Raw genomic sequence first — 25551 nt, 5'->3', positions numbered from 1 at the left:
CCACTGCTTTTACCTCCTCATTCGCTCTCCAATCTGCAAGCCGTTTAGGTGCCAGTAACTCCTCTCATTCACCTTCATGTCAACTCCTCGCCTCCTCGATGCCAGTTTTGACGTCGCTGCTCCTCCAAAGCTGCCTCCTTCCAGCCTGCCCTCCCGAGCACACTCTTTCACCAACAGGTTCCCTTCTGTCGTTCCTGCTTCTTGGTCTCCAGAACCCCAATCGCCTTTCTTCCACTACATGTGAAGCAGACGCCAAACAAGATGCCCTGATGACATTGTGAAGCTTCTGCCTTCTGCATCGCCCTTCGTGTTCAGTCACTTTGGCCCCGATGGCATGTGCGTTTGAATCCATACTGCAGGCCATGTGATTGTGTGTTATTCGAAATGCTTTGTTAGGCGTGCCTCGTGTCTGCTTTTGTGGTCTACAGTGATAAATGGCTTTGTCAGTCTCCAGTCGAAGGTGTATAACTTTGGAGCAGAAAGTTCTGCTGATGAAAGAAGTGGGAAAAGGTCAGCAGAAAACTGACATCACGAAGGAATTCACCATGCCACCATCTACTTTATCAACTGTATTGAAAAACAAGAAAGCTGTGCTGGATGGCTTTGAAAAGAGCTTCTCGGTGAAGAGAAAGAGGAATCGCGATTCAAAATACACCGAAGTCGAAGGTGCGCTTCTACAGTGGCTGAAGAACGCCAGGAGTGCAAATCTCCCAGTACATGGACCTGCACTTACTGCAAAAGCCTAAGCTCTCGCCCTCCAAATGGGCCATAAAGATTTCAAGTGCAGCAATGGCTGGCTTGAGCGGTTCAAGAAACGACACAGCGTGACATCTAAGTCAACCGTTGGCGGAAGTGCAGCCATGAACCGTAACACTGTAGACTTATGGCGCCAACATAGGCTCCATGCTCTACATGAAAAGTGTGAAGACAAAGACATCTACAACCTAGATGAGGCTGCATTTTTCTGCAAGGTGCTACGGGATTGCATGTTCACTGCTGCTGATGGATCCTCATCCGGAGGAAAACGGAGAAAGAAGTGGGTCACGGTGCTTTTTGGTGCCAATGCATCAGGCGAGGACAAGCTTTTCTTGTTGATATGGGGGAAGGCAGGCAAGCCATGGTGATTCCGAGATGCAACTATTCCCAAGGAATGCATCTACAGAAGTAACAAGCAAGCATGGTTGACTGCTGCTATTTTTGAAGACTATGTGCGCCTTCTGGATATACGGTTCAACGTAAAAAATCGGCAAGTGCTTTTCGTAATTGACGATTGTCCGAGCCACGAGAAGATCGACAACCTCAAGGCTATCGCTGATAAATTTTTGCCTGTAAACACAACCGTGGTATTGCAACCGATGGATCAGGGCAACATTGAGACCACCTGGAAGCTGTACCGCAAGGCTCTTTTTTGCAGCGCATGCTCACAGCGTATGACGCCAGCAAGAGGTACAACATTGATTTGCTTGGTGCGATCCATTTGCTGAACTTTTCATGGAAAGAACTCGCACCTTCGAAGGTTGCCAAGTGCTTTGCACACACCGACTTTTCCCGTGCCGTCGTCGGTGACCCTGACGATGACCAGCCTGACGATGACCGAACTTGCAGCTGCTGGAGCGCCTTGAAAGCGAGGGACCTTCTTTGCAGCTTCTGACTCTAGTCGGGTTCAACTGTATTAGGGCCATGGCATTACCCAGTGCTGACATAGCAAGGTGTTAGGGTGAAGCAGCGTGTTAACGTTCCGGAACAGTCACTCACATGGGTAGCACTTGTGTTGTGTCAGGATAAAGCAAACAGTGTGATTCAGTTTAAGCACAGAGTTTTGCCCCCTTCACATGGGGTCTGCCGGTATGCTCCATTATGTCCATGTATGTCTGCCTGCTAACCTACAGCTGTCTCGCTGTTTGTGCTACAGCATGACTACCCACCAGAGTGCGTGCCCGGAGGAACGTTGGGCAACTACATCATGTATGCCAGTGCTACCCAAGGTCACCAGCCCAACAACCAGCGTTTCTCACCATGCAGCATACGCAACATCTCCGCTGTGCTGTCAGCAATATTACGCGGAGAGCAGAAGGAGAACTGCTTCCAAGGTGAGTGTTGGCTTTACATAAGTGCAGTCGACTGAACTGAGCATAGCAACATTTTGTAATGCCTCTGTGCAGCAGATGGGGCTTTGGTGTTGAGCTGCCTCAATTTTTCTGCCTCAATTGTTCCCTTGTTTAGTGTGTGCTGCTCCTACAGCAACTGCTTTCTCGCACCTCTAACGAACTTATTTTATTTTTTACTCTCTTTCTCTTTCATGCTTTGTGATTTCTGCATTTCTTTCCTGTCCCATCCCTATTCCAACCTATCCCATCTTTTTTTGAAGCAAGGGGCATTGTAAACCTCCTGAGCTAATTACCAGCTGTTTCAGTTTTTCCTTATCATATTTTTACCCTCCCCACACTCCCACTGCCACGTGTGTTTTTTTGTAAACTACAGTACTCGTGGTTTTCCTCGGACACAAGTTTAGTTGCTGCGTCTGTGTACAAGCAGAAGTTCAGATGCCACAGATAGTTTCTTTTATTGCGATCTAGACATGCAGGCCAAAATTGAGTGGCACAGGGCAGGTATGTGCACAGGGCAGGCATTCAACAAATGCATTACTTGTCTCAGTTCCAGGCCGTGCAGCAGTCCCAGAAGGATATATTATTTTTAATTGGTGCTGTGATCTCCTAACTTGTGCTTTTGACAGTTCACCAGGTCAGTTTTCAGTTATACTTGGCAGTCTGGACAAGAATGATTGTTGACACCATAAGACAGGGGCATCACTGAAATAGACAAGTACAGTCGCCGACCGTTTATTCGGACCTCACGGGGACTGTGGACACAGGTGTCCGAAAAAGCAGATTAAGAAAAAAAATGAAATCCTTTATTTCCACGCACTTATTCAGGCTCGGCAGTAGGCTTGCAAAAATCGTGAATGAGCCGTTGCACGCTGTTCTGTTTACGCGCAACCAGATAAACCTGAATCTTGGAGAGGGTCGTACGGTCACTATAGGTGGCTGAAAGCACAGTCACTGCTTGTACACGCTTCGCATGCGACGGCAGCGCGTAGCACATGGTGCATCATCTTCCGACGCAGTTATCGTCTGGCGGTGCAGCAGAAACCTGACGAATGATCTCGCCGTCGTCAAATTCTGCGCATGTCAGTACAGCAGTGTCAGCACCCGTGAAACTGTCAAATGAGACGGTGTCCGGAATTGCAACGCAACCACTGTGCAGGTCTCGGCAGAGCATTTTTCCGCGTCAGTAGGGAGCACACCAGAAGGCAACAAATCTTAGGCCTCCCGGCACCCGCATACCAGCATTCCCCAGTGCAGTCTGTGCGGGCACTGTCGGCGCCATTAGACACTTGAAGCGATGTTTCCGTATGTCGCATTGGTTCACCGAAACCTCGACACAGCACACAAAGCAAACACCACCATGCCGACACCAGTCGCACAAACGAAAAACTTCATCCGCCCATTGTTGCAAGACTTCCGTAGTTTTTCCGCCAATGTCCGGTATATAAGTCGAGGGTCAAATTTTCGCAATGTTTTTTTGAAAAAAAGTTCGACCTATATTCCGGTTTTTACGGTAGGTTATCGCACCCCTGTTCTCGTCGCGACGATTGCATTCATAAGGCTGACGTAACGCGCAGCTTATGCCACTGTCGAGCCTGAATCACCCGTGCTGTCGCTTTCCGTGTCGTTCTCATCACTGTCGCTAGTCGACACTTTGGCAACAACAGAGGCAACGATGGCGAAAAGTCGACCCACATAGCCGACATGTCATCGCGGTCGCAGCAGCACTGCCGAGCAACCTCTTCGTATTCCGAATGACGCACACCGTAGTCAACAGCAGATCCCTGTCGCGTGCCAGCGCCGACTTCTTCGTGTCACGTTCGATAGCACGGATGATGTCTAATTTTTCTTCTCTGCTGAGTACCTGGCGTCTTTTATATCCGAGCTTCGGCATGACGCGAGTCCTCGCTTGCACGACGCCATAACGTTCTCTGGCACGGCATCAAAATGATGTTGATGTGGCTTCAGGCGCAAATGTACAGGGCGCTTGGAGGCCGTTGTTCTGATCTCTGAGGCTTGTTGCTCTGCCGGGCCGCCCGATGGAGACGAAGCACCGTAGTGTTTGCGCGACGAAAAGTTGAAACGCTACGTTTTAACCGATGCATACGCAGTAAGCTGGTACGGTTTATGCGGATAGAAAACACATTATGTTCTATGGCCGCTGAGTCGGGAATTTGACTTTACTATTTTTAATACGAAACTACTGTTTAAGCGGGTACGGTTTAACGAGGTTTTACTGTACAGTGCTTGTCACTCAGTGATATCCACAAAGCAGACTTGAGTCATTTCTTATTAGCTGGGGCGCAAGGGTACAATTCATGTTTAATTTTCTTACAATGCTTGTTGTTTTTCCTATGTGCACTCATTAAGAAATGAACATGATCTATCATGGAAGCTTTTAATGGGGCGAGTTTTATGCACATGTAGGTACTCTTACGTATATCGTAGTTGTGTTTTGTTAGTCATTTTAGAGTATTGACTGTTTTGGACAGACACACAATACTGTCAAACATCTGGGCAGATGCGCTTCAGCCAGACAATGAAGTGCCCCATCACAACTCTACCTGCTTCCTTCCACATGTGCAGAGGACGAGGGCCCGTTCTGCGGCAACAAGATTGTGGAAGGGGATGAGGAGTGTGACTGTGGCTACGAGGAGCAGGAGTGCATGGAGGACTGCTGCTACCCTCGTGAACACCAGGGCAAAGGCTGCACCCGAAAGCCCAGAGCCATTTGCAGGTAATACAGTCGACTCTGATTACAACGGACTCTGATAATTTAACAAAAAAAAACATCCGTTTTATCCGAAGTCCGTAATATCTGAGACGCCTCACTTTCGAAACTTTCGTCACAATGTCTAGCAACTTTATTGCAAAGAGTGAGTGACAAACGTCCAAAGTAAAAAAAAATATAAATGTCGCAGTTAAGCATCGATTGCAATCGCAAATTAAGCAAAATAAGTGCGGCATCAGCAGCGAGTGAATTGACCTTCCTGCTCTCTCTCGCTTCAACACAAACTGAACGTCAAAAGCACTGCACATATGAAGCTACTGGCACTGGGCGCACTTTGCCCACATCGCAGATTGCTTTCAAGATATGTCGCGCGCACAGCCGCACCGTTAACAGCAGCCACCGGAGTAGAACCCCCCTTCTTTCCCTCGCCTCTCCCCCATGCCTCGCGCGCTAGAGACCGAGCACTTCTACCCCGCTTTCCTCCCTCCCTCGGGTGCAAAGTATTGAGCCGCAATCCTCGGCTGACCCTCGCAAGTCGGTTGCCAGCCCATGTTAACACAGCAAAAGTCCATTTTATGTGCCCAATTTTGACAAAAAATTGCTGCTGATTTCGTCCACTGTGGTGGACCATTGTATTGCAATCCGTTAAAAAGTGAACTTCATCGCATTAATAAAATAGGCAGACCAAACTAATTCATCTCAAAACTTTTTGTGCGCAAACAAACAGGGACAAAGAATAGAAGAAACACAAGGACGAGCGCTTTCTTCTTGTTTCTCCTATTCTTTGTCCCTGTTTGTTTGCGCACAAAAAGTTTTGAGATGAATCTGTTCCAACTAGGCCGACTCGCAGTTATGACCAAACTAAGGTTTAAATATGGTCTGTTATATCCAATGTCTGTTCAATGCGGGTCCGTTTTAATGAGTGTAGACTGTATACTCTATTGTAGGTACTTAGGTACGGAAAGAATCCCCAGATCTCAGAATATTAGTTTGTAGTACTGATACATTGTTAACATGAAGATGAAGACAGATGAAGTACCGTATGTACATGCAATAATGATCGCACTTTTTTGTCAAAAAAAAAAATTGACGCAAATTCAGGGGTGTACAGGTTAAATTTCCCACAATAAGAAAAAAAAATTTTGTTTCATCCTGCATTTGCTGCGGGATGACGGCAGGTCAACAAATAGGCGGCTGCCGCTGTATGTAGTGCGGGACACCAAAACAAAAATGACGGCCAGCGGAGCAAGCCGAACGCGCCGAACGTGTTTTTTTTTTTTTCTCTCGTGAGTACATTATGTGCATTGAGACAGTTTCTTCCATATCAGTAATGAATAATATTGTTAATATTGGCAAGTTTGCAGCAATAACATAGTCATGTCCACTTTGAGGGGACAGAAACAGATGGGTGCACTTAGCTGCCAGTGACATAGAAACACATGGCGTGCATGCTGCGGCATTTGTCTTCACTGCTATGAGACCGCCACTAGAGACAGTCTACGAGTGGATACTGGCAGTGTGAGACCTCGTTTCTCCCAGTATTCTCGAGAAGAGCTTCAAGAAGACGAACACGCTCAATGAAACCGAGGACGATGGACTTTGGGAGGGCGGTGACAGCGCCCGCGACAATGATTGATAGTCGGACCTCCCGACCACTGGTTCCGACTAGACCGTGCATGACCGGATCTGGTTAGTTAAAGTACGTGCTAATTCTGTTAAATAAACAAGTACAGTTCGTTTGTGCTGTAATTTATTTTCTTTTTAATGTATATACCGCGTGCATTACTACATATTTCACGTAATTTCGGATGTGTTCGCGAAATCTCCGCGTAATTTGCACACCCCCTTTTCTGAGCTCTAAAATCTCAGAAAAAAGTTAGCAAATTATGCGGGTAAATATGGTACTTTAAAATATGATGTAGTCCATCTTTGGTATTAAATTAACTGGGCCTGAGCAGGTGCAGTCAAGATCTATGATATCACGGGAACTTAAAGGCAGCAGTGCCACCAGTCTTTTGTTATTGCATCTTGTCTGGCTTACCAAGCCTGCTCTTGTGACAAGAGTGGCCTCTTCCTTTCTTCCTTTTTTTTTTCTATTATCGTTTTCTAACATTATGAGTATTGTGCTCTTGCAGCTCCCAACATGTGTGATGCAGTTGGAATTGCTTGTTGTCTTTGCACAGTCCCAGCCAAGGTCCTTGCTGCACCAACAAGTGTGATTTTGAGAGGAAGGAGAAGCTGTGCAAGCTGGAGTCTGATTGCACGGAGCTGTCATATTGCGAATATCCTTTTTCTCGATTACTGGCCTGTGTGCCAATGAAAAACATATGCATTACAAAGAGTACTTTATCTGATGCAGAGCTCAGAAAAAGAATTGTTTAAGTGCCTTTCTTGTCTTTAGATAGACAATATGGTTCACTCTTTAATTAAAGGTAGGACCTATGTAGTAATAAAGGCAGTATAGCTGCAACAACGTGCATGGGTATGTTTATAAAGTCTAAGCAGTCATGGGGGACCAAAATTACAAGAAGAAAATCTCCAGGCAAGTACAGATAAGTTTGGCACATAAGACAGGCACACTCATGTATAGCAGCTTACTGTTATCCTAGAAAAGTGTGCAATCATTACATACTACTGGTACTAATCTATTGGGCAGTAACTTGTAGGATAACAAGGAAGCTTGAGAAGAAGCTAAGGACAGCACAATAAACAATGGAGTAGAAAATGATAATCTTAGGGTAGTTCTTGCAATGGGAAGAGCACATAAGAGGTGATCTATTATAATGAAGGAGTGGGTGCCAAGGGGAGGGAAACAGAGTTGAGGACGGAAGAGGATTAGATGAAGAGATGAGGTTAGGGGATTTGCACGCGTTTTATGGAGTCCATTCACTTGAGACAGGGACAATCGGGGACTACGTAGGGATGGGCTTTCTTCCTCCAGTGGGCATAAAACAGGGTCATGAGCACTGCAACTGGGCGCAAAAAACCAAGAGAGGTGATAAACTCTTTGAACGCAGTAATCGCATATCTAGAAGCTTCACCCTCCATAGCTTGGCTTTCGTAGCCGACCTGCTACAGTAGCCCACTGGCTATAGCATTGGTACTGGTGAGTTTGAGGTCACAGGGTCAATCCCAATTGTGGCGGCCACATTCCAATAAGAGCAATATGCAATAATGATTGTGTGCTTAGATTTAGGGGCATTTTAAGGAACTCCAAGGAATCCAAATTAATCCATTATGCTTTACTATGGCATGCCTCATAGTAATCGGATCGTTGTAGGGGCATGCAAAACCCCAGTCTCTTCCTTTCGTAGTCGAGTGGCCTGCTTTTACAGAATGGCACTGTGGCATGCTGTGTTGAAGCCTTGACTTGCAGGTCTAGCACTGGGAAACAGGCAAGCTGTCCCAACCCGGTACACAAGCGCAACAAGACAGAGTGCAACAATGGCACCCAGGTGTGCTGGAACGGGGAGTGCAGTGGCTCCATCTGCGAGAAGTACGGCATGGAGGAATGCTCCCTCACGGACGACACCAACCCATCACCCGATAAGATGTGCGAAGTGGCCTGCCAGGAGAAAGGTCAGCATGAGGCTGTGTCATGTACTGTTCGTCAAAAAGTTTTCATACTGCGCTGTTGCTTTTTTATTATTCTGTGTTAACCGGCATTAAGAGAACAGTAGTGCTGACCGTGCTAATTGATTGCTTTTAAGTAACAGCAGCCTGCTCCTCACAGTGAATAGGGAGAAACCACTGTGGCAGAATGGCCTAGAAGCCTTTTTAGTTACAAAGTACCTTGCAATTGCACCCATTTTGCAAGGTAGTACTAAACAACAAGCCCCACCTTGCCTGTACTTGCTGCTGTGTCACACTAAACCCATCATCTTTCTAGCAAGCAGCTATTTTAACATACAACACACATTTCATACTAGTAGAGGCATTCCAATATATTCAAGTTTCAAATAATGCATAGAATGTTGTCCTATTCTATTCAGTCTTCCTGCCAATTTAAGTACTTCACTAAAGGTTTTCAAATACTTTACATCAACTGCCACAATTAAACATAAAACTGAAGGTTAAGTACAAGAACTTCTATCCTACTTGCCATAGTGTATATAAGTCGCTAGAAGTTCTGTAGTAGAGTTTGGTGTATCCTTCTGTGAACCAAACTTTTCTGGCTAAACTGTGATATAATTTGCGAGAGTTGCAATGTGGGCTTGTTGGTAATGCATCTTGAAGGGGTGTACAGTAGTGCGATTAAAAGATGGACAAAAGACACGCAGGGACACGCACAGCGCTAACTTCCAACAATGTTTATTATCGAAAACCAGGTTGTACTTATACACTCGGTCAGCATGAGTCACAGCCACGTGAACAGATAAACAATCAATCAGAGCGAAACATTTTTGTAAGTGATACGTTAAGCCATGTGCAAAAATTTCAGTTCTTTTTCAGAGAGAGAAAATTATGGTTTGCTGATACACGAATCCCCTAGGGCATCAATCTGCTTGGCTTCTATTATAAGTCTAGTGAGTTCGCACTTATTTCTACCAGTAATGGCTGTTTATTCGAAGAGAGGGGAGTGTGTCTGTACCTGTGCGTCTTCTTTTGTCCCGTCTTTTAATCGAGCTACCGTGCACCCCTTCAAGATATAACTTGCGCTCAAATTTCGCTCGAACAGGGCACTCAGCAATGGGCATTGTTTGGTACAATTTATGGATGCTGTACCTATGTATTTTCATAGCTATAAATTTGGATATATAGTAAAACCTCGTTAAACTGCACCCGCTTAAACAGTAGTTTCACATTAAAAGTAGTAAAGGCAAATCCCCGACTCCGTGGCCATTGAACATAATTTGTTTTGTATCCGCATAAACCGTACCAGCTTATTGCGTACGCATCGGTTAAAATGTAGCGTTTCCCCCTTTTGTCGCACAAACACGACGGTGCGCCGTCTCCATCGAGCAGAACTTCTCCCGGCAGAACAACAAGCCTCAGAGATCGGAACAACGACCTCCAAGCGCCCTGTGCGTTTGCGCATGAAGCCACATGAACATCAACATCATTTCAATGCCGTGCCAGAGAGCGTTGTGGCGTTGTGCAAGCGAGGACTCGCATCATGCTGTAGCTTCAATAAAAAAGACGCCGGGTGCTCAGCATAGAAGAAAAATTAGACATCGTCCGTGCTATCGAACGTGACACGGAAGTCGGCGCTGGCACGCTGCAGGAATCTGCTGTTGATTGCGGTGTGTGGCATTTCGATTGCGAAGAAGTTGCTAGGCAGCGCTGCTGCGACCGCGAAGAGATGTCGGCTATGATGTTCGACTTTTCGCCATCATTGCCTCTGTTGTTACCGAATTGTCGACTAGCGACAGTGATGAGGACGTCACGGAAAGCGACTGTACGGGCAATTTAGGCCTGACAGTGGCAGAAACTGCGCGTTACATCAGCCTCAAGAATGCAATCATCGCAACGAGAACAGTGCACGGAGAATACGTAACGCCAAAGAGGAATCTGCCATGCCAGTGTTTGCAGAGAAGAGGGGGCTGGCTAAAAAGCTGGCACGCAGCTTCAGTAAGTTTGAGGTTGCTGTTGTCGTGCGAGGCTGCCGCGGCATCAAACGAAAATAACACTTTTGTCGTGCGAAGTGAATAAATACTGCATGTTTTTTTTTCCCCCTTTTATCGCACTCTCTCCGACTTCCGTGTTTCGTTTTCGACAGCTAAGTGGGCGACCTCATGCTATTTTGGTTGAACAGTACTACCGTTTAGTACATACTTTTTCCGAGCTCCGTCCAACTACGATTTAACGAAGTTTCACTGTACCATATGTTTTGGTGTATAAGTTGCGTCTTTTTCTTTTTCTGAATTTTTTGTCGGTGCATCTTATACACCAATAAGACTTATATACATTTTTTTTTTTAACTGCCATCAAAATCGGGTTTGATGCTATGGCCACATGCAGTGTGTTGGGTTGACCTCCTTTGGCAATAGCTACACGGTGTGCGCATGCTGTGGAGGTACCGGGTTCGTCTCGCGATCGAATTGCCGAGCACCGCGTGCGAGAAGGACGGAGCAGTAACGCAAGCGGCAGCAGGCCGACCGCGAGTTGACAGACTCCGAAATCGTTGCATCTGCAGATCGCTTTCAAGATACGGCTTGCGCAGCTGCGCAAACCATGCACTTGCTGCCATAGTACAAGCCACCGCCCACTCCCTCCTGCACTGCCTTCCTGCTTTTTCCCTTGCACGCGATTCGGCTCACTGTCGCATGCTTATGCTTTCACTCGTGCATACAGTATGCGGGGACGACGTTGTTGCCCTTGAACTTTATAAGGAACATTGCGGCGATCACGACGGCAGAAATGCACCAGAAATGCATTGCTTGCGCGTGACCCGCGTTCATGAAGTGAGACGTCACCATATTTCTTTTACAATCACTTACCAAATCAACAGGTGCGTTTTAAGCGCCAGTGGAAATGCAGGTGGGACCTATACACATTTTCTTTCTTCTTTTTCGGAAAAACTGCCATTCGGAGTGGGGGAGGGGTGGGGGGGGGGTAGTGAGACTTATAGACTGAAAAAGACAGTGCTTCATTGTGACATTATTTGATACATAGTCGTGGCACAATCACTACTGTCACAGAAATGTATCGTGGCAGTTTCACGATACCACTCGCACATGCACACATATGTTTATGCTGCCAAAAGCCATGTCATAAGAAGACACTACAATTCATGATTTGGGAGGCTCTCAAGGAATTAAGGCTTTGTACAGTAATTATGCAGTCGACAGGTATTTAAAAAAACAAGTAAAGTAGGACGCAAAATTTTCATGTCAGTACTCTTTTTTGAGCTCGTTTAATTTCATTTCACCTAATATATTTCCTTGAAAGAATACACACACAGCTCACAGAAGAAATGCTGGAAAGATGTTGAGTCTATAGCCGTAGCAAGTGTAGGCCTATGTTCGTGTACATTAGGCTGCATAAAAAAATTTTAGTACAGAAGGTTACGAATGTTATAATGCATAAAGTCAATAATATATGGTACAGTAGAACCCCTCTAACATGTTTTCCACCTAAAGGTGTGAATAATCGAGTCCAAAATGTTGGATTCGGCAAAAAAAAAAAGAAAGAAACTCAGTGCTCTTCCACTCTGTGAAGAAGGATGACCAGCGAATCTGTGTATGTGTGAGCCCCTTAATGGCAAACTGCACCTCCGCCGCGGGTCGGCCCGGCATTGCGCTATCTTGCACTATTCAGTTTACACTTTTGGTCCCAACAAATCTCCTCGCAGATCACCGCACATCGCATTCACAGCTATTGTCACCAATCCTGTTGCGATAAGCATCTTCACTTATCTGCTTCACAGCGCGTGTGGTGTAGTGCTGTTGGAAGCGTACTGTATGCTTTTGATAGGTGATGACCCACTTGCGCTGCCGATTCAGCATTGCCTGCTGCAGGTGGTGTGAAGTGAGCGTCATGTTTTGCTCTGGCATCATTATTTTCTGGTGTCGCTCGATTTCATTTCGGCTTCATGTCACAGTCTTAAATACTACACAATGGAGAAAAAGCCAAGGGTGCCTGCAAGTCGGGCCGCTTGTGCCACAACAATTCTCGCTGAGTGGCCACATCAAAACTTACCACTGAATAGCCGGGCCCACCAGTGGAAGCAGTTGACCTGGGCCAAATTTAAGTACAAACGTAAGCTTGTGGAAGCCACATGAACAACAGTGCAGGTCTTGGCCTGCTTGGGCCCCACCAGCTTATGCGTTGGTGTCGTGTGCTTTGAAGGTTTGCATCTTTTCTCCCACAATGTACGAATAAGGTTCTACTGTATACTCCACAGTGGCATCGTATCATGCAAGAATGTTGCGGGAATAGTGACATATCAAAGGGGATTCTAATACATAGGCGTCTATGAGCCTTTTGTTGGGCCTAAGCTTCAATGACGTTATATCCAGAACAATGTATGAAGGAAGAATGTATCAGTGGGTTTCTACTGTATATAAGTGAAAAGCATTCCGAATGACACAGAACGAGAACTTTTTTCACATACAGCGAACATAAGGCAAACACTAAAGAAACGTAAAACTAATATGCACAATGACATGAAATGGAAACAAACAGCTTAAGTGGAGGTTATTGTAATCTCGTACAATAATGCACTAGAGAAATAAAACTTTTTTATAGTGAACACAAAGTTCTTCACTTTTATTTTGTCTTGTCTATGATGCAGACAAGCCAGAGTCCTGCAAGAGCACATATGAGATAGAGCGAATGAAGGAGATCCGAGGCATCAAGCTCCGGCCGGGCTCACCCTGCAACAACTTCCATGGTTACTGCGACGTCTTCCAGAAGTGCCGCAATGTGGATGCTGAAGGTCCACTGGCACGGCTCAAGCGACTCCTCTTTGACAAGCAGTCACTGCATACGGTCAAGCAGTGGGTCACGGTCAGTCTTGCTTTCTGTAGCCATAGCTGTTGTGGTCTTTTACCCTTGTTTGTATGACGCAGTCTAAACAGTGTTGCTCAGAGTACAAAAGAGAAATGTGAAATTGCTTGTGTATTTAGATTTCATGTTATAAAACGGGGTCAAAATTAATTCAGAGTCCTCCACTGTGGCATCCATCATAGCCTTTATGTTACGTTGGAATGTTAAACACCATGCATCAGTCATCAGTTCCAGCTATCATAGTGACAGCTGATGTGTTGGCAGTTGTGTAGAACAAAATTCAAGGGGCACTTGTCATCCCTACATGGGTGAATGTGAAAGCATTGCAACCACCGCGCTATGCTTAGACATTATGCCACAACGCAAGATCGTGGGCTGGTCTCCCACCAAAGGTCATGGTTCGAGTGCCTCAATTAACTCGACCTTAATTCACTGTGCCTTAATTAACTTTGCCTTAATTAACACCAAAGGTTGTGGGTTGGAGTGCCTTACTTAACTCATTACTCAATTCATTAACTGTCTTAATTAGGACCGAAGGTCGAGTGTTCATAGCCCTTTTGGACCATCGTTTGGTCGCACCACCAATGCCAGATTTTCCGCCTCATGAGCCATTTAATGCTTTCACATCAAAAGCATGTGATGAAATCTCCAGATAAAGAGAACGTCAGTCCAGTTTAAGTTCCAGGTGCAGTTTGCAGACAATGTCACATACTCTTGGATGCTTGGATGGTCCCAGCATATGGGTGCGAAGTGGTAATGGTGTCGTATAACACCAGTTTCATGGATATGTCTCCAAAATGGTCAATAAAGGGTGCTAGCATTCTAATTATTTTTGTGCCGAAAGCAGTTTTCATTATTCCACATCAGTGTGTGATAGAACCTAATGCATCAAAACTGCCACCCCAATGAAGAGTCCATGATGGGTGCATTTTTACTTCAGTGAAGTTTTCTGATAAGCAAGTATGAAATTACACTCCCTAAAAGAAAAATGGTTTTCCTTCCCATGAAAAAGCAGCAGTTTTCAGGTAATCTAGTATAATACTTTTTTGTGCCGCAGGGCATGCTTGATACTAAAGTGTATGGTAGCATCAAATTGTAGAGGAAGAAAATTTCTTTCTTGCGGCGCTAGTTCAAAACAACATATTCCTTTAAAAGAATAGTGAAATATATTGTAAGGAAGAAGAACGGCACTAGGAAGTTCGATCACTTGTCTCAGAGCCAGGAGAAGATTGGCATGCTAGAAAGTGGCAATGTTATCGTGGGTCTCGCGACCAGGTCACCCGTCTAGCTGAGCTGTTAATTTTGCTGTGCTTCTGGCTGTCACTTGACGACTCCAATAAACCTCATCACAATATAAACAACTTTGTTAAACATGAAAAAGTTATTAAAAATGTCAATGTTACTTTGCAGAAACAGAGCATTGAAAATTTTCAGAATCTTTAATGCAAGAAATCTATGCAATAATTCAGCAAATATCAGCTTTATAGGTACAAAATTCTCTGAGATACAGTCAACTTCCATTAATTTGACCTGATGGGACAGATGAAATTAGTCGTATTATCCAGCACATTGAATTAAACGAGGCAGAAAAAGCACCAAAACACACCACACCACTGATTAATTTGACAGTATTTGCCCAGATTCTAACATGCCCTCAAATTTAACGTGCACCCACTTTTTATAGGTTCAATGTGGAAAACTAATGTAAAAATTATAATTTTAAGTACCGTAGAAACCGGACTATAGGTCAGACCGGAATATAGGTCGACCCTCCAGCTAACCAATTCTAAAAATGAAAAAAATATTTTTCTATGGCAAAAGTACCGAAAGACAACCTTACCTTGAAACAAATGTGACTCAGCCGGTTGCACAGTGGTGACAGTATTTATTTAAACGCTGCTGGCATGTGCACCTGGCCAAGTTTTTAATAGTATCGCGCGGCCATCGACCCGCATGCTTGTCAGCACCTTATTAATGGCGCTGAGCGGCGAAGCAAACGAGATACGCGCATGCGTACACATGCGCTTACTTTCGCTATTTCGCCACTCCGTGCCGTGATGATAAGGTGCTGACGAAAACCCGGGTCGATGGTCGCGTGATACTGTTAAAAATTGGCCAGGTGTACAGTATACAGAAGGTCACGAAGTGCGCAAGCATTCGTGCAAGATTCGGACGACTCCGAATTAAGAGTCGTCCGAACTAGAGTCGGGTGACGAGTGCTTCTCGCTGCCCACGTCCCATAGACCATCGTCCTCCGTGCCGTCCAGCGCAAACCCCTTTCTCTTCATGAATCATCGCACCCAGGATGGCAAGCCCTTGAATTGCACCCTTATAAGTCCAGAGGCGCGTGCAATCTCTACCACTTTCAAATGGATGCATTCAGCAGTCGCAGGCAGTGATCTTGCATGCAGCTCCCGGATGAACTCCGCAACCTTGTCTTCCAGTTCTGGATGCGCTGCGGTCATTTTCTTTGGTTGCTGCAAGCTGTGATACGCGGCTTCTGCCTCCACCAGTACCGAAAGCTCTTTTCGGATACTCCAATTCGCGCTGTGCTGCCATGTTGCCGTGGGCTTCTGCGTACTCGGTCGCCTTTTTCTTGAAGTCGATGGGGAATTGCCATCGGCTTCCGCTTATTTTGAAACACAATGTGAAAAAGCAGCCTTTAAGCAATATAACTTTGTGACAATGGAAACGCTAATTGGCGGTGCCACAATGTTGCCATGCCGCGCTACTGCTGATGGCGATGGCGGCTGTTTACTTAATCTGCCCATTGTTGCAAGATTTCCGTAGTTTTTCCACCAATGTCCGGTATATAAGACGAGGATCAATTTTTCGCAATGGTTTTTTAAAAAAAAGTTAGACCTATATTCCGGTTTTTACAGTAGAAAGTACACCTCTTCAAGTAGAAATCGAATGCACATCCGGTTTTTCAGCAAGAACATTGCATGGCTCCGAACCTGGCAATAAGAACAAGATGAAACCAGTGAACTTTACCTTCACAGAATAGAAATTTATCAACTAAATGTCTGTCGTCATCAATCTCCCACAGCACTTTATTGCCACCTGTGAAGAACTGCAACATGTCATCCTCCATATGGGCCATAGCTCGTTTGGTATTCTATATCTCTCAAACGACTCTGCAGCAATCACAAATGAGATGGTGGCCCACACCTAGATGGACCAGTTCTCTAATTTTTCCTGTGATGCATGCAATTCTCTGAAATGGTAAAAGACACGACTCAACTTGCTGCCACTCTTTGAATGTGTAAACTTAGTTTGTAAATGCTTTCATAAGTAGAATGAAAGCGGCGTGTCGTTATCATCATGCTATGTGAGAACTCGCTCAGTCGTCCATGGTTGCCATCTTGTGATGACAGTGGCGATGGTACTGGCTTGACTGGCTCTGACAGTAAGCTCTTGAGAACCAGTTTTGGTTTTGTATCTAACTGCATTGCAAAGGCAATTTTCAAAGGAATAACTTTTATGGAAAAATGAATGGTGCTCAGAATCGGCTAAATACTGTAATAATTCATTGGTTAGCTGCCGTTGTCAGTTTAAGATCTTCCTGGGGCAGGCTGAAAATGGGCATTTTTGACAGGAGATTGACATGTGTTCGACGCCTTCACTGTACCTTAAAGGGCCAAAATTTTGTAGACGCGTAGGGTACAGCTAAAGTTAATCATTCGCACCACAATTTGTATGAAGCATATCATATTAAGAGAGCTACAGACGATTACAAGTTACCCTCCTCCATAGTCACGCATTTTCTCCTCAACTCGTTCGCCGAGTAATCGGGGTTAAGCTCTGCCTTCACTGGCTCTGCGTCATGATGGCATGTCGTGCCAACTTCCGGTTCTCTAGGAGCGAGCGTGCAAAGCCTCTCGAAACTCTCCGCCAGCTGCTTGGCGGTCAACCCCAAGCAAGAGCTATCGAAGCAGCATGCGGTGCGAGCATTATGTCACAGCGCCAAATGTGTCTGGTATTCCGGTAACCACAGGCAAGCTGGGCATTTTGATGGATGGCTGGAGGCATAAACTCAAGGTGACGAAGGAACTTTAGCGTAGACGTACGTGAGCGGCCTGATCGGTCTGCACAGTCCAGCCACCTGTTGGCGCAGAGCTTAACCAGCAAAAGAAAGCGCTAATATTGCACTAACCAAGTGTAAAAGATTTTAAACAATTACAAAAACAACGTGTTGATTATTACACTCCTGCGAAAAATTTACACCAGCAGCAAGGAAGGATACATTTTGTTACTGCTACTGTGTGTGGTTGAGCTCTGGCCACCAGGTGGCTGCACCGTGCAGACCATTCACATTTGCGGTTCAGCCCATCCCGTGAAACGGCACGGTCAAACGCTCAGGCCCTATCCCCTTGCACTTGCGTTTACTTGAATACCAGACTCGCAAAACGTTATTGCTGTAGTAATCCTACGGTGTAAAGGGAAGGCCGCAAATGCGCAAATTCTGGCGCCGATCAAATAGCGGCAGTCCAATGTGTTGCAGCCACTCCGCTCGTCTGCTGCCTTGCCGAGGAACACGATGTCGCAGCTTGACATATTGCCAGTCACTATGTTTACAGCCCACAACGTAGCACAGTCGAATCAGTGCTCGCGAAAAGACTGAGACCGACTCTGACCCCAGAGCTCTCATCGAAATGGAGCACGTTGTAATGTATTGAAGTACTTTTTGCTGCAAAGCATTTCTGAAATAGTCTGTTTTAATGTCAAATGCATTTCTCGACTTCAGTATAAAAAATTTGTTCAAGAGCCCCTTAAGCAATTTCATTCTGATACCCTGAAGGGGATAAATAACAGAGCATGGAAATTTCTTATGCAAGTAATTTCTGCATCTTCAAGTAATCTGCTAGAGATGAGAAAGGTGCTACAGGCAAACCTCGATATAAGAAACCTGGTTTTACAAAAATTTTATTTAATTGAAATGCTTTCAATTTTTTGACACGCACACGTAACCCTGATACAATGAAAACCTAGAAGCAACAAAGTGAACTCAACGTCCTGTTCAACTCGGCAAAGTTTTTTGTGGGGGTAAATCTGCAGAAGATATGTTCTAGGTTTCAATCCAAGTGATAGATGTTAATTTACATGCTAAGAAGGTTTGCCATTCCCATGAATAAACATAAGATGTGCTCAATGTACTCATTGTCAATGATAAATGCATAGACATACACAGACAAAAATTGCATATTTCTTCTCTTGAATAAGTATAATGTTTGCATGATTTTTTAAAGTGTTTTCTATTCAACAAAGTTTGCTACATAATCTTAATGAAATAATTCTTATGTCCCATAAACTTGTGTTAAACCAGAATCTAACTGTAACTCACGCAGGCAGTATATGAAAAATCAGTTTAGCATGCAAAGGAAAGAAAAAAGAAAGAGGCCCATAACACCTGTTACACATCTTGCATATCTGCTGTTGGTGCAATCATTGGCAAACTGGACCTCACTTCTCTTTTATTTGTTCTGATCCCACAGCTGAACTGGTGGGCTGTCCTGCTGATGATGGTGGCCCTCATAGTGGTGATGGCGGTGTTCATCCGCTGCTGCGCTGTGCATACACCAAGCAGCAACCCGCGAAAGGCTCCTGCATTGCGCATCAGCGACACCTTGCGGAGGCCCGGTGACACCTTCCGCAGAAAGGTCAGTGCACTTGGGAACACTGCTGGTAGGTACCATTCCGGTAGGTATAAGTCCAGTAGGTAATGAGGGAGAAAGATGGCAGTATTGATAGGAAGCCAAGCATACATAGCTGGTATTCAGTTCGGCCTAAAATGAAGTGGGAGTTTGGCAGGTCATGTGATACGTAGAGCTGATAGCTAGTGGTCTACTAATTAACAGGGTGAGTACAAGTGCATTCATGGAGATGGTGTGATGTAATTGTGAATGAATTCAGCTGACACAGGACAGGGTCCACTCTGGACACACTGACAAATGTTTTGCTGTGAGGCTTTCAATTTAAAGGACCTTTGTAGCTTTCCTTGACAGCTCCATGCTGCTTTCAAGTGGGTCTTGTACATATATATATATTTTTAAAATTTTTGTTCTTGTATCTAACTCCACTTTGTGGACCTCTGCGGAGCTCATTTGATTAAGCACTGCTGGTGAATAAAAACAGTTGCAGAGGTTTTTGTTGGTTCCGTTGCTGAATTCTGCGCACTTGCAACTCTCGCAGCGACGAGTGCCCGACCCTTCCTCAATGCCCGGAGGTCCACCGCCCCCATACCCCGGGGGTCCGCGACCAAGCGCGCCTCCGGCCGGCCCATCCCACGGCTACGGACATGGTCGGGGCCACTACAACAGCCGTGGGGTCCCTGTGCATGGTGCAGCATCATCCTCTGGTTCCTCTCGGCACCACCAGGGGTCACGAGGAGCCGTGCCACCTGAAGCAGTCGAGCTGCGGCCAGCCGGCAAGCGGCACCTTTGACACCACCAGTGGGGACACTGCTGACTGCAGAGGTGGCGGAAGGGCCTGCCTGCTGATGCCTTCCTACCTGCCAAAGGACAGTGTGCCAGCATGGCTGGCTGTGCCTCGCCCCATTGCCAACACCACTGCGGGTGCTGCTGTTGCTTCCACACTGTGGAGTGAAAACCTGTTTGAGACTGCAGGGCCATTTGTTTTGCCCTCAGTGAATGCTTCCAGCACACCGTCGCCTCTATTTATGTGTCACTGGGAGGGAGATGGCAGTTTAGGAGCATGTAATTTGGTGTAGGGCTGAGGAATTGCAGTGCCAGCTGCAACACTGTGGTCCCTCTCAGCACTGCAGAGTGAAAACACAGCTCAAAACTGAGCAGGGCTCATTTTTGACTCTGGGATGAGGGTTCATGTTTGGTAGAGCATGATGCAGTGTGAAGTTGGGGAATCTTGATGGGGCTGGCCTCGAGACGATGGGGCCATTGATTATACTTGCACTCGGTGTGGCAAACATAGCACTGCTTGTTTTGCGTCTTGGAGATTTGAATGCGGACAAACAAAAATGGGCTTCTGGTTCAGGAATCAAAGTGCCATTGAAACCTGCAATCCAAGAGTAAGAGTTACTGGTTGTAGAGATGGTTGTTTCCCCAAGGCTTCTTGGCCTGACGGTGCTGCCAGCACAATGTGAATTGCCAAAGCAGTTGTTCAAGGCAAGCAGTAGTAGACTTTGAAGTGTAGCAAGGAAAGGTAACATTGGGCAGCAGAGTGAACATATGACGAAGCATTCTATGGATCAAATATAGAATTTGAATCTCCCATGGCACTGCACATAAAGAAAATGACAAAATCTGCATTGAGTACCATGAACAGTAAGACCGAGCATCACATCTTCCCATAAGAAACTGCACCTTTTAACAGGATGGAATAGTGTTCACTACTTGTGTTCAACAATGGGCTTTCTTCTATTAAGGCATCAACATTTTGAAATGGTCGGTTTTTTTCTATTGCACATCGAATTCCTGCAACTTCTTTTGTATTGAGACTACTAGCTTTTGCATTTTTGAGGTGTGTGCTGCCTGCAGTTCTTTTTCTTTTTTTTTTTTGACTGCCTTACCAAACAGCCAGTTGACGAACAAATACCAGTTTTCACTGCCTGCTACTTTGTTGTGCAATGCGTGTAGTGGTTTTAACACCTACAAAGATGAAAGAATATATATCTATATGGCCCAGAGGAATGTCTTTTATTCCTGGGTGACTAACAAAGGAATCTACCTGCTTTGTCTACAATTTTTGCTTTGTCGAACGTCACTAGCAGTTGTGCTTTTCTGTGGCGGACATTGGTATGCTTTATTTTACAATTATGCATTGCTGTGAGCCCTGAGAAATGGCACCAAAGAAATCCCATCTGGCTCAAGAACAAATCTTTATTTTGTTTTATCTTTTAGCAGGAATAGTTCAAGTTTATCAAAATACTTTCCTTAACAGAATTTATGTAACCCTGCTTATTCACTTGCTTGCGTATTTGTTAAAGCTTACTTTTAAGTAATGTTACTCAGCAACAAGTCGGATCAAAATTGGTGGAGTGAGTATTCATGGAAGTAATGACCCTAGTGGTCTCTACTATTCTGCCTGCTATTAAAGAAAGTCTATAGATTAGTAACTTGACAAAGGTCAGATCGAACATATTGCTTTCATTTTCCCATGCTGCTTTGAATTATAGGAATGGCAGAATCGGATGGATGCTCAGCTGCAAAATACATGCATAACGGCAAACTTTGTTTCATTGAATGTATCTCCTACAGAAGGAAAAAATTCTTGCAAGGACAATTTGTTTACAAGAATCGTAGTTTATATTGATACTCGTCATTAATGCTGGATGGCTTTATCAGTACTATATTGTACACTTTGTGTTAAATATGCTAGTTGAGCTTGAAATACAGAGTATTTTAAGCCTTGAAGATTTATTGTCGAAAGGTCACTGTTCTCGCTTCACTTATCTTTTTTTTCTTAATTGAGTAGAACTAGATGTTTATTGAAACACATAAGCTTATTTCCTTACCTTCCGAGTACTGAGGACGAAGCAAACTCAACTTGAGAATTGTTCACGGAAGCTGCCAAGGACGAGTTTGACTTCTCCTCAGATTCCATCACTAATTTTTAATTAATGCCAACGACCAGGCACCCTCGTCAGTTGTATCCTAATATCTCAGTAAATTTGTTCTTTGATTGCCATGAGCTCAGCAGGAAAGCTTGAAGAATGGGTATTGGTATGCGTGTAGCAAGGCATCGATGGGGGCTTGATACATAGTTCTTGAGCTGTCGTTTTAATACCAGAATGTGAATCTAGTGCTCACATTTCATGCGGATTCAAAATCTGCAATAAGTTTTCTGCTCAGCTGTGGCATAATGTGTACTGTCATTTTATGGATTTCACCAAATCGTAACCAGCACTTAAATAGTTAAGGCACCATGTAGCTGCTGCTGGAAACTCTGGTTAAAAAAAAAAATTCTGTATAGCCCAATATACTAGGTGTCTATATGCATGGTGTGTGCATCTAAATGCATCTATGCATATAAGTATGGCAGCTTTCAGAGTAGTCTTGGAGTGGTGAAAATTCATGCAACACTTTAGTGTAAGATAAATATACAGTAGAACCCCATTGATACGTTTTTCAAGGGACCATGAAAAAAAAAAAAAAACTTAACAGCCGAGAAAATGTAACTGACTGTGAGAAAGGGCACGATTCAGCACAACAACGTTAGAAACTGCTGTGAACGGCTGCCAATACAGTTAGATGTTCATACTGTGACCAGGGATGGCACGTGTATAATTAGGGTACACTTACAATGTTCCGTAACAATGGCCCACTTTTACTATTGATATGCTTCACTGCATAACACGGCTCTATAGCGGTGAAGCTGACTAGAGACCCTTGCTGCCCCAAAAATAAATGTAGCTCTGCATTTGGCGGGTTTGGCCGAGTGTACATAATTCCCAGTGGGTTTTAACCGATGCCCACTCTTTCGTAGGCTTTGCTAACTTGTCTGTGCATGTTTACTCCGGTGACTTGTTCCAATGTGCAAAGCAAACTTCCTTCTGCACCGCTAAATTGATGTGACCGTCACTTTCAAACTCAACATAAAATGTGGGAACGTTACAGAATGACGAGGTATCAGAGCGGAGCATAATAGATGGCAGTCAAAGTGATTTAGGTCAGGACCATGAAAATGCGATGTAGCAGTTAGGAAAATGTGACAGCAAGGAACGTAACAACGGGTTTCCACTGTAAAAAAATATTGTTGGTATCTATTAAATGAGACAATTAAAAACTCGTTATCTAGGAAAACTTCAGCCTCAGTCTTGATGTGCAGAGAGTATTTTCAGTATTCCCCACTGTAAATCTATAAACTGGCTAATGCTACATAGACCAAGAGCACATCGGCGAGGCTCTAGCATATCAAAATTATCTAACAATGTGGTTGAGAGAGAGCATTGCCACAAGATCTTTCTTCAGCTTTAATGTTTTACAAAGAGTTTGATCATGTAATGGTTAAAGGCTGGGCATTAAGGTAACAGGCCTTTTGGGAATGAGCACACATTACAAACTTCACAAGCTTTAAACTGCATGTTTAACCAAATTTTACCAAGATATTCACTGCCTGTTAATTTTTCCAGCTGCTTTCTTTTTCCCATGTCTCTCTGAAGTCTTGGTTATTGTCCACTCTTCTTAACATTAATAAGTGTTCCAGTGCACACGTCTTGGCGACTAGAACAGAGGCCAACAAGTGTTTATTCCTTACAACTAATGCTTCATAAGCCTCGTGAAAGCTGTTAGCCCGGGGCTAGCAAATGGCAGCCAATGTAAAGATAATCTAGTGCTTTTGCGATATGGAAACTAAAGATGCCTTGCTGTTTTAACGTCGTGCAGTGTTGCTATGTGCCTATGTGCTATGTTCGCTAACCTCACCCAGAATACCTGAAGGTATTCTTGATTTCTAATCACCTTTCTTGTTTAAAGATTGCAGAAATGCATCAAATGTTACTTTTTTTTAATGACAGTTAATAAATTTTTTGCTGCCAACCAATTCAAAGAACAATTTGCTGTCGACAACTAATATAGTACCACATCGACTTTAGTAGCTTACAGCAAGATTTTTTGAGCCCCTAACTGAAGGCCTTCTTCAAGAAACTTTATTAAATTTTCTGCGTACTTTGCTCATTTTGCCTCTATGTTGCATTACTTTTTCTACTGTCCTTTGTAGTTTCTTTTTTTCATGTGATTATATTGCCTTATTATTGTAATGTCTTTTCATGTGCCTTAAGAAAGGACACTAGTTATGATTTGTCGACTAGTTTGTTTGGTTAGCCAGTTTTATTAGTCAAATATAGCATTGTGGCATCTGCCAGAGTAAATAAGATGTCCTCTTAATATTTTTTGCAGTAGTGTACTATCTTCATGTCACGTGAATTTCATCTAATAAGCAAGAAAGCACAGGAGCCTTGCTGCTATTTGTTAAAACACATAGGTTGACTATAAGGATCTTGTTAATACGGATTTCACCTTTGGTGGGGTGTGCATTTTTTCTCAAAGAGCATTGCAGCTAGGCTGCTGGCCTTTACATTCTTCAGTGCTGTAGTCACTTTATGATTATTTCTTGTTCAACTGACGAGGTGTGTATGCTGGTTCTAAAGGTTTCATTATTCCAGAGGGTTAGCCCCAACACATTCATGCCTAATTTTGGCTAAAGCCTGTTCATGAAATGAAGAGTGTGGAACTATTACTGATAGTAATTTCATTTTGATTATATATCAAGTGTTTCGATCATTGTTGCCTGTCTTTTCCGTAGAGATGTCACTGCCTGTTTGTGGTGTGTGTTTCTTGTCATTATTTTTTAAAACATCTGGGGAAAAAAAGGTGCAGTTTATGAATGCCTGCATTGGAGATGGATGCTGAGAATATGTTCACTGCTTAAATCAGCTTGGTAGATTGAGCTTGGGCAGAATTGTTCAGTTTGCATTCAGATTGTGCACTTCATGCTCACAGCCTGCTACATCCAGTAAAGCTTCCTAACAGTTCTAGTTGCTGGTTCTGCTGGTTTTGAATTGCTAGTTATGTTTAGTAATTTATGCCCTCCATCTTTGTCTTCATGTGTGCAACCTGGCTCAAGATGAATGCTTTGCATACAATGACCAGCTTTACCAGTATTTCCAGCTTGAAGTTTACCTAATTTATTGTTTTATATTCTAGATTTTATGTGCTTATAGATTGCTGCATTGTTTTTTGTCCCTAAAGCTAGTTGCACCTGCTGAATATGAATAATAACTGCAGGATGTTAGAAACATAATGAAAAAAGTGAAAACTGCTTGTGTAATGCTTTTTTACTGTCACATACTGTTGGTCAAATTATGTGATAAACTTAATAATTTTTTAACCTGTTCATTGTAGCGTGGCTCATCATTACTGTGTTCTTGTGTTCAGATCTGCACGCATGCATGTCTGGCATTCTTGGTTTTATTTTTCACACACGGTTGTGTTCTTGTTCTATTGTCATGCAAGAAATTGCTTGTGAATTTCTTGAAGCAATGTGAATCAAATGGTATGGCAACACATTTTTTTTTGCTTTTTGAGCTTATGCAACAACATTTATGCATAATAACAGTTACTGTAAGCCTGTTCTTTGTTTCCCTGCCCAAGCTAAACGTTTCAACCTTATCCAAGTCAAAGGTACGCTAAAGCTAAGTTAAACTGGATCAACAAATTAAGCTTGGAATGCCAACAACATGAGTCTTGCTGTGAGTAGAGGCTTCGTAAGCCAGAATAAGACTAAAAG

General features: G+C 44.1%; 1 protein-coding gene across 2 annotated transcripts in view; it reads left to right on the top strand.

Moving 5' to 3' along the window:
* kuz (zinc-dependent metalloprotease kuz) overlaps nucleotides 1–25160 on the top strand; it is a 56289-nt gene extending 31129 nt beyond the window's left edge. For both annotated transcript variants that reach the window (XM_065448902.2, XM_065448903.2), the window contains exons 8-14: nucleotides 1913–2090; nucleotides 4692–4842; nucleotides 7020–7118; nucleotides 8222–8415; nucleotides 13073–13287; nucleotides 18783–18947; nucleotides 19480–25160. In XM_065448902.2, the coding sequence (XP_065304974.1) occupies nucleotides 1913–2090; nucleotides 4692–4842; nucleotides 7020–7118; nucleotides 8222–8415; nucleotides 13073–13287; nucleotides 18783–18947; nucleotides 19480–19731 (1254 nt within the window). In that variant the 3' untranslated portion in view covers nucleotides 19732–25160. The remainder of the gene's footprint in view (nucleotides 1–1912; nucleotides 2091–4691; nucleotides 4843–7019; nucleotides 7119–8221; nucleotides 8416–13072; nucleotides 13288–18782; nucleotides 18948–19479) is intronic.
* The last annotated feature ends 391 nt before the right edge of the window (nucleotides 25161–25551 follow it).

Source organism: Dermacentor albipictus, chromosome 4 (genome assembly GCF_038994185.2).
Source record: "Dermacentor albipictus isolate Rhodes 1998 colony chromosome 4, USDA_Dalb.pri_finalv2, whole genome shotgun sequence".
Classification (NCBI taxonomy): domain Eukaryota; kingdom Metazoa; phylum Arthropoda; class Arachnida; order Ixodida; family Ixodidae; genus Dermacentor; species Dermacentor albipictus.
This window is presented reverse-complemented; position numbering and strand designations above follow the sequence as displayed.